This window comes from Hypanus sabinus, chromosome 20 (assembly GCF_030144855.1).
Source record: "Hypanus sabinus isolate sHypSab1 chromosome 20, sHypSab1.hap1, whole genome shotgun sequence".
NCBI classification, from domain to species: Eukaryota; Metazoa; Chordata; class Chondrichthyes; order Myliobatiformes; family Dasyatidae; genus Hypanus; species Hypanus sabinus.
The window spans coordinates 21,055,451-21,070,307 of NC_082725.1; the positions used below are offsets into that span (position 1 = coordinate 21,055,451).

The following is a 14,857-nucleotide window of genomic DNA, read 5'->3' on the forward strand; positions in this document are numbered from 1 at the left end:
CCCTATTGTAAGCATGGAGCAACAATATTAATTCTAGTTGAATAGGCTGGTAAAATAGCCAGTCATCTCAAAAAATAAAGAGGGGAGAACAGCCCATTTCCAAGTTTGAGCTTTTAATTTGTACTCATCAATTGCTTCAGTGAAACTTCGTTTTTTTGAGTATTGCATTACAACATGATTGTACATATTATTTTTACTATTGTTGCATTTATAAAGTATTTAACATGTACTTTTAGATTAATGAAAATTTAACGATCATGGTCTTATAGAGGCTATGCAAATACAAAGAAGTCACAGTTTAAAAAAAATTAATTCCACCTCAAGGAATATCAAACTGAGCTTCACTCTTCATTTAATTTGTTCAAATGGCAAATATGTTGTATACAAAGTATATTGAATTCAAATCAACCACATTATTTATAGTCTTCTTGGGAGTTTTATTAAAGAATCATGTTCTCGGAAAAGCTGTTTTATTTCCTCTGACATATGCAAATCCCTGTGCCAAATCCTGCATGCTGACCTATATCAGCATCAAACCCAGTATTACTGCTGGATACAGAGATTACATAGATAACAAAGATGATTCTATGAAATTAAGAATGTATAGCTCCATTTAGATTCTTTTTACTGTTAGAAATACAGTATTTCAAAGCTTATTTAAAGAAACATGCTCAGATAAAACTCAGAATATGATTACAATGAGCATTAAGAAAAGATTTTTTGATACACTTAAGGTTTCAAAAAAGTCATTTTGTTATATTGAGAAGCCACAACATAATCCAAGCTCTAATTTGTGTTGACTGATAGAATTTCACAATTATATGCTTGCAAAATAACCATTTTTCCATGGATATACTGTACACACTTGGATAAGTCTTTACTGCTTTAATGTCTGTATGAAGGTCCTTTGATTTATGAATATGCAAGTTACAACTTCCTGCCATATCACAAACCGACTCCATAATGTACATATCTTTGATATCTGTTTTTTTTTGCCGAATCTTTTACATACTGTAAGCAATAATCAGTTTCATCATTAAAGATCACTATCCTAATGCTGTAAGTTCTGCTCTTTAAGTAGACTTCAAAACCTGACAAAAGACACTGCAATCTACCATACAGAGTAATTGATTGTTGATACAATTGGCTGTGGAACCATTGGCTGTAGGATTGTGTTATTTCAGGAAGTGCATCATGTACAGAAATAATAAAGGGTTTACAATGAAGAGAATGAACAAAAGTTAAACTTGTGGTTTGAGGTTTGGAGTCAAGGCTCTGCACATATTTAATGATGATCCAAGGAAGAATGAGTTTTTATGCAAGAGCTAGAAAAGCATGGGATTGGGATGATTCTTCTGGAAATGCTAATACATTCAAAGTCAACCACAGCTGGTTTGAATGCTTCGAGAGGTGCACAAATTTACACGTTACTTGCTTTGTGAGTGTGGCAGCGTGCAGAAAATACGGTGGCAAAAAATTTTCCGAAGGAGGAAAGTAACAATTCTCCTAATCAAGTGTTTAATGCAGATGAGTAAAACATTCTAAGCTTCCAGACAGCCAAAAATTGTTTTACTCTTCAACTTGGAGGCAATGCCAAGGGCAGCTTTAAATTTAATTTTCTCTTAATCCACTATTCAGAAACATTGAAGGACCTAAAGCAGTAACTCCCAACATGTCCTAAGGAGGCTTTAAGGGAAATAGAAGACGTCAGGGGGTGTTCAAGATTATTGGGAGGGAGGACTGACCATTAGTACAGCAGGCATTTCCAAAAAAAAGAATGAGGCACTGGAACACAGGATGAACCATAGTTCTACAGGTGGTGAGCACTCATTGTCACAACATGTCTAAAGCTCGGCAATCTCATCCAACCTTACCAACCAGACAGACATTACTGGAGATGCATAAATTAGCAACGAAGGTGCTCAATAGTTCCCCATGACTCACGGCACGGAACGAATTGATGTAATTTAACAGTTGGTAAGTCAAGAACACCCTTTCAGCTTTTTCTACAGGTCTACAGAAAGCGGGTCGTGCTACGATATGGCGCTGGCCGGAATTAAACAGTGAAATAGAGCTAATCAGTGAATCTCTAGAGGTGTTCAAAGTGACCTTGGCTTCATATGTGTAGTCAAGAATCATCTTTGGGGATTATGAGACCTTATGTGATTGCTTAACTGTACTAACAGGAATAGTATAAAGGTAGCTTGCTGAACACCGGTTCTATCCCAACTAACATTCAAGTTCTAATCTGAATCCTTGTCAATGCTATTTTTGCTTCAGTGATCTTCATCATCTTTGCCTCGTCATTCTTTTGCGTGCCGCTACCATTGTTCCACCTGTGTCAATTCACTGTCATCATCAACATCCGATAGGCATTCCCAGTTAATTTTTGTTTCAATTTAGTCTTGATAATGATGAATAAATATGACCAGTGCTATCTTTTTGATTCTGAAGGTGGTGAAACCTTAAATTATAATCCTGCTAAGAAACAAAACTACAGAACGTGCGTCAATACAATGTGGTTTTATTCCATCCTCATCAGATTAGCGGTGCCCCAAGTGTCTTACTTGTAATACTGTACTGTTCAATGAAGCTATGAAATCAAGATTGCAGGAACACTTCCATAAAAGACACCCTGAAAGGCTATTTATGCTATTACTCAGTTCCAGAAGATGAAAGAAGCATTTGAAAAGCACACTGAAGTCATTTGTCAAGAAAGCTAAAAATGATCTTGATCGTGGTCTCACTGCTTCTTATAACATTTCCAATTAATAGCAAGTGTGGAAAATCTCATACAATTGGTGAAAGATTAATAATGCCTGCTATATCTGAAGTGCTCACTATTGTTTTCAAAATGGATACCAGTGCATTAAAATCAATTCCTCTGAGTAATAACTCTGTAGCTTGTTATATGCATAGAGCTACAAAAAACAGAACTTGGGACACAACTGTGCGAGACCATAAGGCACTGCTAATGGCATATGGTTTATCAAAACTGGAAAAGTTTATGAAGAGGTTCTCTTTTGTAAAATGTTAAAAACAAATACCAAAAGGGAATCAATTTACAACCAGCCCAAAATGGATGTTGAGGATAGAAGTGTTCTGATTAGTAACATGATTTCTTGTGCGACAAATGGAGCTCCATATATGACAGATTGCCATGCTGGTTTAACGACATTGATGAAAAAAGAAATTCCAAATCTGTTTGCAATCCATTGTGTAATTCATCATCAACATCTCATAGCCAAAAACCTCAGCAAGCAACTTCCTTCAAACATGACTCTTGTAATATCTGCTATCAACAAAATTAAAGCTCCTCTGTTAAATAGCAGAATATTTTGCCAGTACACCAAGATAACGATGAAGAGTTTAAACATTTACTTCTTCACACTGAAGTGCACTGGCTGTCAAAAGGCTGCTGCTTAAAACATTTTTTTGATCTTTTTAACACTGTGGTTGAATATTTGCTCAAAGTTGACAAGAGCTTGGGAAACAAGATTGAACGTCTATGTGGAGATGTGGCATACATAGCCAATCTGTATGACAAAATGAACATTCTAAATATGAAACTACAGCGTGAGAATTTCAATTTCATCTGTTACGAATGTGCCACAACTCTGAGGGGCCGAAGGGTACAAAGTCGCCCCCTCCTTTTTGAGAATCGCAAGGTCGCTATTAATTCGGGTCTGGGACCCAGGAAATGAGAGAGAATCCACAAGGTTTGGAATGTGTCCTGGCCTCAGCGAAACAAAATCATTGATAATGGCTATTGTCTCTTGGAGTCGTAATTGTGTATTGAGTACTGTACGATTCATTGAAGCCCTCAGGGGACGACCAGAGTGGGCTGGTTGAGGGATTGCATCATCCCAACCTGACTGACATCTGAAACCCTGTGAGTAAGGATAAACGAGGGTCTGGGGAACACCCCCTTTAGACGCACCAGGAGAAACGCTGGAAATCCAGTGACAGCGTTATATAGCAAAAGACAGTGGGGCCCGTGTGTGTCCTTCCCTTGCCTGGGTTTGCGGGCTCACCACGGAAGAACGGCTTAGCTAATGGAGAGGCCACAAGTGAACGGCCACACTAACGAGACTCCGACGGATCGAAATCATAAAAGGAATCGGCAAGTTTTTCTCCAAATCTCTCTCTCTCTCCAACCATTGCAACCCAGCAGTCCCCAAAGGTTGCCGCCTGCATGAACTAAGTGACTTTTATATTTCCATCGGACAATACATTATCCCCTAGTCAACGATAGAGCTTATTTCTTATTATTATTATACCCGCAGTTTTAGATTTAGTATTGACAACGTATGTTATCTGTATGTTTGCATTGATATTATTTTTGTGTCTTTTTACTGATAAATACTGTTGAAAATAGTATCATCAGACTTCAATGGACCTCTCTATCTTTGCTGGTAAGTGACCCAGTTACGGGGTTCGTAACACATCCAAGCAAAAAGTGCAGCTTCCACTTACAGTGGAAAATTGGAAATATATAAACAAAACATTGGGAGAAGAATGTTCTCACAGTTTTAAAAGATGGAAAGTATGGCACTCTCTTTCACAAATGGTGATTTGCAAGAGCACTTCTTACACCTGCAGTCACTGAAGGATTTTCAGAATTCAAGGATTTGAACAATCTGGAAATTCTGGACTGGGAAATGAACCCATTTCTTTGCAAGGAAGGTGAACAGTCAGAGAGCTGGCAAGAAGAAATTATCAAAATTCAGAATGATGAAGAAACAAAAATGCTTTTGCTTGTCAAAAATGTTGGCTTTTATAGTATGTGGTTCCATTGTCATTAGTAGTATCCTGGCCTCTGGAGAAGAGCCAACTGCTCTTCATTGCATTTCCATTGTCCTACCTTGTTGAAAGAACCTTCAGTACAGTTTAATACATACTCACAAAAAACAGAATCTGCTTGGAAATTGTTTTGCATGGTGACTTAAGGCCTTTGCTGTTACAACTTGAGCCAGATATTTCAACTCTTGCTAAAAACCATCAAGCTTAAGGGTATTGAAGCTACTGTACAGTGCACAGGTACTGTGTAAGCTAGGATTAAAGACAAATAAAAATTTAAAGCAGTAACATTTTTCTCATGTTAGCATATGGCAGACATGTTTTTACACTATGGGGGTGGCAGAAAGTATATTGTGCTTAAAAGTGGTGTTGGGAAGTATGAAAATGCTTTAGAGGTGTGTTGGCAAGTATGAAAAGAGGCTGGGAAACATGCGTCTAGAGCGGGGGTCGGCAACCTGCGGCTCCCGAGCCATTTGTGGCTCTTTCACCTCTGTGCTGCGGCTCCCTGTGGCTTTGGGAAATAATTGGTCAGTATTTAATTAAAATGTATTTTATGTTAGTTTGTTAGCTTTTGAAATGTAATTCTAAATTTGAAGATTATGGTGATCTTGTACAATCTAAGTGTGGCGACACATTTCCTGGCACATCCGAAACGGCTCACAATTAGCCAGCATTCCGGCTAAGGGAGATAGCCTACGGGGGTTTGTGAGTACGCGTCTTTTGCAGCATCTGCGTCCATGGGGGCTGGGTTGAGGGAGGCTTAAAAGCAAGGCTGTTTAGTTCGAATAAAGTTATTCGACTGCAGTTTACTGACTGCGTGAGCACACCGCTACAACGTGTTTTTATCGCTATTAATATACGTCACCACTGCCAATACCTGACACCCGCCAGTGCGCGATTTCTTTAATTTTTCGATCCAAGGTAAGCCAACTATGGAGAATTCTAAAAAAAGAAAAGTGACTGAAGAAAACAGAACGTTTAATGATACGTGGACAGATTCATTTGCTTTCACTGTTGACGAGACTGGTTTACCGGTATGCTTAATATGCAATGAGAAACTAGCAAACAACAAAAAGTCAAATGTCGCAAGGCATTTCCAGAGTAAACACGCAGCCTTTGCTCAAAAATATCCGGATGGAGATGAGAGAAAAAAAGCCGTTTCGGAACTGATGCGGAAGGTTGATCTGAGCAAAAATCATTTCCAGAAATGGATGAAGTCTGGAAAATCAACGACATACGCCAGTTATATTGCCGCTCAGGAAATAGTCAGGCACGGGAAGCAGTTTACAGATGGTGAATATATAAAAGAATCTTTCATTAAGATTTCAGAACATCTATTCACGGACTTTAAAAACAAGAGTGAAATTGTGCAGAAAATCAGGGATATGCCCCTCTCTGCAAAGACTGTCAAAGACAGAACCATAAAAATGGCAGAAGACATCACAAGACAGCAAATTAAAGACATCAATTCAGCTGTGGCCTACTCGATTGCCTGTGACGAGTCTAAAGACAAAGGTGATATTGAACAAATAGCGTTGTTCTGCCGGTATGTAAACTCTGCCGGGCCACAGGAAGAACTGATTGAGTTGATACCTCTAAAAGACCAAACACGGGGGGAGGACATCTGTGAGGCTGTCTTGAATTGTTTAAGAGCCAAAGGAATAAAGACCACCCATCTGGTGTCAGTAGCTACTGATGGGGCTCCGAATATGACGGGAACGCACAAGGGATTTGTGGCTTTACTGCAGAAGTCGCTGGACAGAAAGCTGCTGACTTTTCACTGCATCTTGCACCAAGAGGCACTGTGCGCTCAAACATTTCCTCCGGAATGCACAGAAGTAATGGATGTTGTCATTCAGATTGTCAATAAAATAATGGCAAAAAGTTTAAATCACCGTCAATTCCGTTTGTTACTGGACGAGATGGAAAGCGCATATTCTGATCTCCTGCTGCACAACAAAGTCCGGTGGCTGTCCAAAGGGGAGGTGCTGAAACGCTTTGTCGCGTGTCTGGAAGAAGTGAAAACTTTCCTGGGCAGCAAAGGGCTCACCTTTCCTGAGCTGGAACAGCCAGAGTGGCTGGAAAAGCTACACTTCATGGTAGACATGACAGCGCACCTGAACACGCTGAACACAGCTCTTCAGGGGAAAGGACACACAGCCCTGCACATGTTGGAGGATGTTTTGGCATTCGAGCGCAAGTTGACAGTGCTTGCCAGAGATTTACAGAAAGGCACTTTGTCTCACTTCCCCAATTTGAGAGAGTTCAAACAAGGTCACGACATGATAATTTCGGAGTATTTACATTCTGCAATCATCGCAATGCAAACATCGTTTGGGAAACGCTTCTGTGAGTTCAGAGAGGAAAAAAACACATTATCCTTCCCGGTCACTCCCTTAAGCATCGATCCTTCCCTACTGAATACGACTGCATTGGCAGGTGTGAGTCAACCTGATCTTGAGATGGAACTGGCCGACATAGCCGACAAAGACATATGGGTGTCCAAGTTTAGACGCTTGACAGCAGACCTTGAAGATGTTGCCCGTCAGAAGGCCGTTCTTGCTCAGAATCACAAATGGAGTGATATTGAAAACCTTCCAAAACCGGACAAACTTGTGTTCGAAACATGGAATGCTATGCCCGACATTTATGTAAACATGAAAAAGTATGCGCTTGGAGTCCTGTCGATCTTTGGATCCACATATGTAAGTGAGCAGGTGTTCTCCAACATGAACTTTATTAAAAACAAACATCGCGCACGCCTCACAGATGACAGCTTGCGATCCTGTGTAAAGATGAAGGTGACGTCATACAGCCCTGATGTGCAGACGCTGTGCGCTGAGGTCCAGGAGCAGAAATCCCATTAACCAAGTATGATAAATATTTTAATTGCCTATTATTTTATGTATATTCATATTTTTTCATTGTTCAGTGAAATAGTCCTTTTATTTTTCAGGCTGACAGCTGGCTGATGTTATTTTTGGTTTGCTGCTGGCGGCAAATTTAAGTTTGGCGTTTTTCATAAATACAAGAAGGACTCAAATAGACGTTGAGTATTTTACTTAAAAGTAACCTTCAACCCAACGTCTTTTTTTCGGAGTTCAAAATGTTTTTGTTGCATGCAGAAATGTAATTTCGTTTTCTCTGCAGGAGTTCATCAATTTCATAAATGCAAAACATTATAGTTTGTTTATACATAGCATAAAGGCAAAAAAAACGTTGTATGCAGTGTTATTTCATTTTAAATGTCAAACGGATTTTGCGGCTCCCAGTGTTTTCTTTTCTGTGGGAAACGGGTCCAAGTGGCTCATTCAGTGGTAAAGGTTGCTGACCCCTGGTCTAGAGGGATATTCAAAGGTCTATGTTACAGTGGTGTGTTCACTGTTCCAAGTAAATTTATTGTCAAAATACATATATGCCACCATATACAACACTGAGATTCATTTTCTTGTGGGCAATCATAGCAAATACAAGAAACACAATAGAATCAATGAAAGATCACACTCAACAGGACAGACAACAACCACTGTGCAAAAAAAAAATCCAACTTCGCAAATACAAAAAAAAAGATAATTATAATAATCAGCAATAAAGATCAAAAACATGAGATGAGTGTCCTTGAAAGTGAGTTCATAGGTTGTGAGAACAGTTCAGTGTTGGGGCAAGTGATGGTGAGTGATGGCAGTAGCGAGAGAGAGTGTACGGTCTGAATTGTGGGGGTCCTTGATGATGGATTCTATTTTCCTGCAACAGTGCTCTGGGTAGATGTGCTCAATAGTCATGAGGACTGCACCCATGATGGATTAGCCAGATCCACTACTTTTTATAGGCATTTCTGCACAAGGGCATTCGTGTTTTCATACCAGACAGTGATGCAGCCAGTGAATATACGCTCCACCATACATCTATAGAAGTTTGTCAAAATTTTAGACGTCATGTCTAATCCTTGCAAACTGCAAAGAAAGTAGAGGCACTGCTATTCTTTTTGTGTAATGGCACTTACATGCTGGCCCCAGAACAAATCCACTGAGATGATAACCCCAAGGAATTTAAAGTTGTTGACCCTCTCCACCTGTGGTTTCCTTCCCCTGAAGTCAACAATTAACTACTTGGTCTTGCTAATATTGAGTGAGAGGTTTTTGTTGCAGCACCACTTAGCCAGATTTTCAATCTCCCTCCTTTATGTTAATTCATCGCCACCTTTGATTCGGCCAATCACGGTGGTGTCATCGGCAAACTAAAATATGGCATTGGAGCTGCACTTAGCCTCACAGTCATAAGTATAAAGCAAGCAGAGGAGGGGGCTAAGCGCACAGACTTGTGGTGCACCTGTGCTGATGGAAATTGTGGAGCAGATATTTTTGCCAATCCAAAATGACTAGGGTCTGCAAGTGAGGAAACAGAGGATCCAATTGCAGAAGGGAGTATTGAGGCCAAGGTTTTGAAGCTTATTCATTGGCTTTGAGGTGAGGATATTACCGAATATTGACCTGTAGTCAATGAAAAGATCCTATTGTATGTATCTTCGCTATCCACATTCCAGGATTGAGTGAAGAGCCAATGAAATGGCATCTGCTATTGACCTGCCTGTTGTGATGGTAGGCAAACTGGAGTGGATCCAAATTGCTTCTCAGGCAGGAGTTCATATGATTCATCACCAACCTCTCAAAGCACAACATCCCAGTAGATGTATAATTGAAGCTGCTTGAAGCAGGGGGGTACCTCAGATTGCCGAAGCAAGAGGTTAAAGATATCAGTGAACACTCCAGTTGATCAGCACGTCTTTAGTGCTCAGCCAGGTACCCTGTCTGAGCCAGATGCTTTCCATAGGTTCATCCTCCTGAAGGATACCCTCACGTCAGCCTCAGAGACTGAAAATCACAGGGTCATTGGGGGCTGTGGGAGTTCGTGAATGTGCTTTCATGTTTTGATGGTCAAAGTGAGCATAAAAGGCATTGAGCTCATCTGGGAGCAAAGCCATGTTGTTGCCAAAGTCGCTTAGTTTCATTTTATAAGAGGTGATAGCATTCAAACCCTGCACAGCTGTTGAGCATCCTTCAGTGATTCAAGTTTGATCCAAAATTGCCACTTTGCACGAGATGGCTTTCAGGAATTTGAACCCGGACCTCTTGTATTTCAGTTGATCACCAGACCTGAATGCCACTGATCTGCCTCAGCAGATTGCAGATCTCAAGGTTCATCCAAGACATCCGATTAAGGAAGATTCGAAATGATTTTGTCGGAACATACTTGTCTACAGCTATTTTCATAAAGTCTACAACAATTGTGGTGCATTCATTCAGATCCTCTGATGCGTCCTTGAAAATAGACTCGAAACAATCCCGCAGCCACTCCTCAGTCTCCTTCGACCACCTCTTTGTTATCCTTATCTCTGAAGCCTTGCTCTTTAGTCTCTGCTAATATGTACATGGGTACAGCTAAGTAATCAGATTTCCCAAAATGCAGTTAAGGCACGAAACTTTAAGCACTCCTAATTGTGGTGTAACAGTGGTCGAGTGTGTTGGGATCCCTGGTGCTGCATGTGATGATGATAATCCAAAACAATGATTTGAAAAACCTCAGGGGGAGGCTGTTTCTTGCTTGCTAATTGTGGCATTTAGTACTTTGGGTGCTTGCTTAACATCTGCCTTTGGTGGTATGTAAAATGGGTCAGGATCACACAGAAGAGCTCTTCATGGTAAGGAAAATAATTGGCACTTAATCAGATGGGGGTAACACCATAAAGAGTTTATCATGAAACACAGACCCCCACCTTTGCCTCTACCAAATCAGCAGTTTCTCCACTTAGAAGCCCTTGGGTCTTTCCAGTATATCCAGCATGTCTGAAGTGAGCTATGTCTCTGTGGAACACAGGGCACAATAATTCTTCATGTCCCTCCAATACAGCAATCTTGCCCTTAGGTCCCCAATCTTGGTCTCCAGCAAATGTACCTTTGCTAACAAGATGCTGGGTAGAGTCCTCCACTCCTCCCTCTCTTTTGTATCTTCATCCACTTACTTGTATCATATGTGCTTGCTTGAGAGTTAAATTTGCTGAATCCTTCAGAAGATCGTGAAATCACTAGTTCATTAAGATGGTTCAAAAGTACATCGGTTAAAGGGAAATTATAGGCTGCAGATTGCAATGAGAGTGATTTGGAAGCAGTATATTTAGAAATTTTGTTAGCAGCCTGCAACACATCACCGTAGTTCATCAGCAGTGCCATCTGGGTGTTTATAAACAGTAATGCTCTTTCAAGATTACATCGTATCACTTCTCTCCATTTTCATCAAGCAACAGCAGATGAGAAATAAACTGGGTAAAAGAGCCACGGGGCACCTGACTAACACTGAGGACGTGTTAACAATGTGCATATGCGGTTATTGCCCACCACACTTTATTGTTACAAGGTACAGACCAATGAACTGTTGCTGCTTTCAGACATACTTTATTGATCCTGAGGGAAATTGGCTTACTACCTGCAATCTGAAATGAATCAATATGAAACACATACTCCAAGAGGCCATGTGATGAGGAACTTCATCAGATAAAGAGGAAAGCTATGCAGAAATTCATTGACATTGTGCTTTAGTCTATTCATCAGCCAACCAAAAAATAGCCGCAGGAAGACCGCTGCATACAACATTGCAACCTCCACTAAGTTCACACCGATAGAAATACCATCTCTCACCCTGCCCTACATGACCCAATATACAGCAGAGTTCAGGAATAGACCTTTAAGGCCATTGAACCATTCAGTAGTATCGCAGTTCTTTGTCTACCACTCCAACTGTGCCAACTTGCACAAAAATTTCATCCTTACAGTTATCAAGAATCTATGTCAAAGAAGATTCTGCTTTCACAAGTTTTTAAGAGTTCCAAAAACTCTCCACTCCCCAGAATCAAAATAACATAGCCAATGTGTCTATGTCAACCATCATACTTATCTATATGAATTCTATTTACCTAAATTTGTCTATAGCCACCTATGCTATTGCAATTTAACTGCTTGTCTAAATGCTGCTTATTCGTTGTTTATAGCTTCAGATTCCCGCAGCTACAGTATCATGTCTCCTTCCTCTTATCTTGTAACTAAGTGCTCTTGATTTAGATAACCCCATGATGGGAAAAAGGATCTTACCATTTCCCCAAGATATGTTCCCCAAATCCCCAATTCTATCCTGTGAGTGGCAGGGCTGTGGGAGAGTAAATGAGATCCATTGGGGTTGTCGAGAACTGGGGGGGGGGGGGGGGGGGCTGGAAGGCAGGGTGGAGGCTTGGGGAGGCGGCTTAGGGAGTTAGCGAAAGCCAGTGAAGGGGAGGATGGTGGTGAATAGTTGAATAAAAACAAGTTGACAACTGCAAAGGTATGAGAATTCAGTTGTTCTGGGTGAATGGATGGAGAATGGCAGTGGGAGCAGGTGGAAAGGGAGACAACGTAATACTCACTTAACATTATCCCATTCAAGATGTAATAATTCCAGTTTCAATACAAATCCTAGTGTTTACTTTCGGCACTTGTTACAGTTCATTGTAGATCATGGGGTCCTTTATTACTTACCTTTATTTCTGACAGATGCATCACTTCAGGAAAGACTTCAATACAATTGGAATGTGCAATAATGGTGTGCATTCGCCTGCAATTCATTATTGTGGTTGGAATGGTTTTCAGTTTGTTCCCACTTAGATCAATTTCTTCCAGCTCTTCAAGTTTTGCCATTCTACTGCAAATAAAAATGAGGAATGTTAATGAAAAGGCTCATAATGAGAGAGAAAACTAGCATCTTATTTATTTAGGGAACTAACAGATCAGGAAGCTACGTGGTGGAGCAATGGAAGTATAGGAGCTCTTCATCTCCGCAAGGGGGATAAATTTATGCTCAAGAGTAAATGGCCTTCACATCAATAACAGACATACTGCCTACATAACAATCATCTTTAACACGGCAGTGGTTTGCTTTCACAAGTGAAGCATGTTGTCAACCCACACATTTATCCCAGTCAGTCATAGTTTTCAAGCAATTGGCCCATAAATCAATGGAAGCTTTGTAATGTTCTACCAAAATCACAGATGCAATTACCCAGGTTTCTCTCAAAACAGAGTCTGATCGAAAGAGACTTATCACATTTGAGCTGCTCGCCTGGGAAACCTTACCTGGCTGGAAAGCTCTGAAGTCTGTTGTATGCAAGGTGCAGAACCTTAAGACAAGTGTGTCCTGTCAGCAATGGCACACATTTATCAGGGAGATAATTATTTGTTAAGTACAGTTCTTGTAACATGCTGTGGCTGTCCTCTGACAGGCAGGAGGGAGGAATTATCTCCAGTTTATTTGCTGAAGCATTGAGACTACGTAAACTGTTGAGGGACAAAGAGAACTATTAGTATTTCAAACTAATCATCACATTGTTTTGATAATTTATTATTTCAAGATTTTACATAATATTACAGAAAGCATAAGTTATAAAGAATATACCACAGCAGGTTTCTAAATAGGTAAACTATGAAAGAACAGCAGCAATGCCAGAATATTTAAACTAAGATACAAAGAATCTTTATATTTTTAAATAATTTTTGGTTACTCATTTCCCTAAGGTTGAAACAACCTTAGAAAATATTGAACTATTTCTATGCATTAATTAGAACTAGGACTTAATAAAGACTTGTATTTATTTTCAGTCTTTCTGGAATTTTATGATTTTATATATATCTTTTGTTAAAGAATTAACTCCTTGCACTCTACTTATACATTGCCCATAAGTACATTTTGAACAGGAAGGTAATCTTGGCTATCACATTTGAATTAATTCTTTGATCACTCAAAAAGACAAGCACCCAGTAAATGGGTAAGCAATTTTCTTTGTTGCTCACATAATCTTTAGAACTTGCATTGTGCTTCATAGGCCATGACTTCTAAGAGGAAAAATATGGAAATAAGGCTTTGTAATAGGGCTTTAGGAAATGTGCTCTGTTAACTTGCAGATGGGGAGGCTTGAGAAAGTTACAAGAGAAATAAAAAACATGTAAGGGTTAAAGGAGCATAATGTCAATTATGCTTGGCTAAAAACGATGAAGACAGAAGACACAAACACAAGAAAATCTGCAGATGCAGGAAATCTAAAGCAACACACACAAAATGCTAGAGGAACTCAGCAGGCCAGGCAGTATCTATGGAAAAGAGTACACAATCGACGTTTTGGGTGGAGACCCTTCACGATGACTGGAAAAAAGAGAAGTCAGGGCAAGAGGGTGGGGGGAATGGAGTAAGTAGTACAATGTAGTAGGTGATAGGTGAAATCGGGAGATCAGGAGAGGAGGAGGGGTGAAGTAAAGAGCTTGGAAGTTGATTGGTGGAAGAGATAAAGGGTTGGATAAAGGGGAAATCTGATAGGAGAAGATAGAAGACCATGGAAGAAAGGGAAGGAAGTGGAGCACCAGAGGGAGGTGGTGGGCAGGTAAGGAGATAAGGTGAGAGAGGGAAACAGAAATAGGGAATAGTGAAGTAGGGGAGGGCAATTATCAGAAGCTGAAGAAATAGATGTTCATGCCATCAGGTTGGAAACTACCCATATGGAATATAAGGTGTGGCCTCATCATGGCCATGGACTGACAGGCCAGAATGGGAAAGGAAAGCTGATTTGAAATGGGAGAAGACAATTTTCTCCCCAGTATAACTAATTTGATTTTAAGAAAGATGAAATCATGGGATTAGTCTCCTGAAACGATTAAAATGTGCACTGCATGAGCTTTGTAATACCCATTATCCTAGCTTAGTAGCTGACACTGGGCTGCATCTTGTTCAAACTGGCCAGTGGATGACAATTGACAATACTATATGCCTTGCATATGAATGAGGTTGCATGAGATATGCCAGCTACAGCTGGCCTAAACTAACAGGTCAGATCTAAAGAACATCTGTCTCCTCAGTTCAACAACTTATCAAATGACTCAATAGTACTAAGCAGGCACTTCACTATGGAACTGGAAACTGACCAGCATTAGCACTCATCCTTGGATAAGGAGTAAGGAGATTAAAACATTACATGTGGTTTCACTAG

At 40.2% G+C, this 14,857-nt stretch overlaps 1 protein-coding gene across 1 annotated transcript in view; it reads right to left on the reverse strand.

Annotated features, from left to right (window-relative positions):
* Positions 1-14,857, reverse strand: part of LOC132378363 (PH domain leucine-rich repeat-containing protein phosphatase 1-like) — a 162,532-nt gene that overhangs the window by 12,436 nt on the left and 135,239 nt on the right. The window contains exons 11-12 of the mRNA XM_059945221.1: positions 12,957-13,157; positions 12,363-12,525 (exon numbers count right to left, since the gene is read on the reverse strand). Of these exons, the coding sequence (XP_059801204.1) occupies positions 12,363-12,525; positions 12,957-13,157 (364 nt within the window). The remainder of the gene's footprint in view (positions 1-12,362; positions 12,526-12,956; positions 13,158-14,857) is intronic.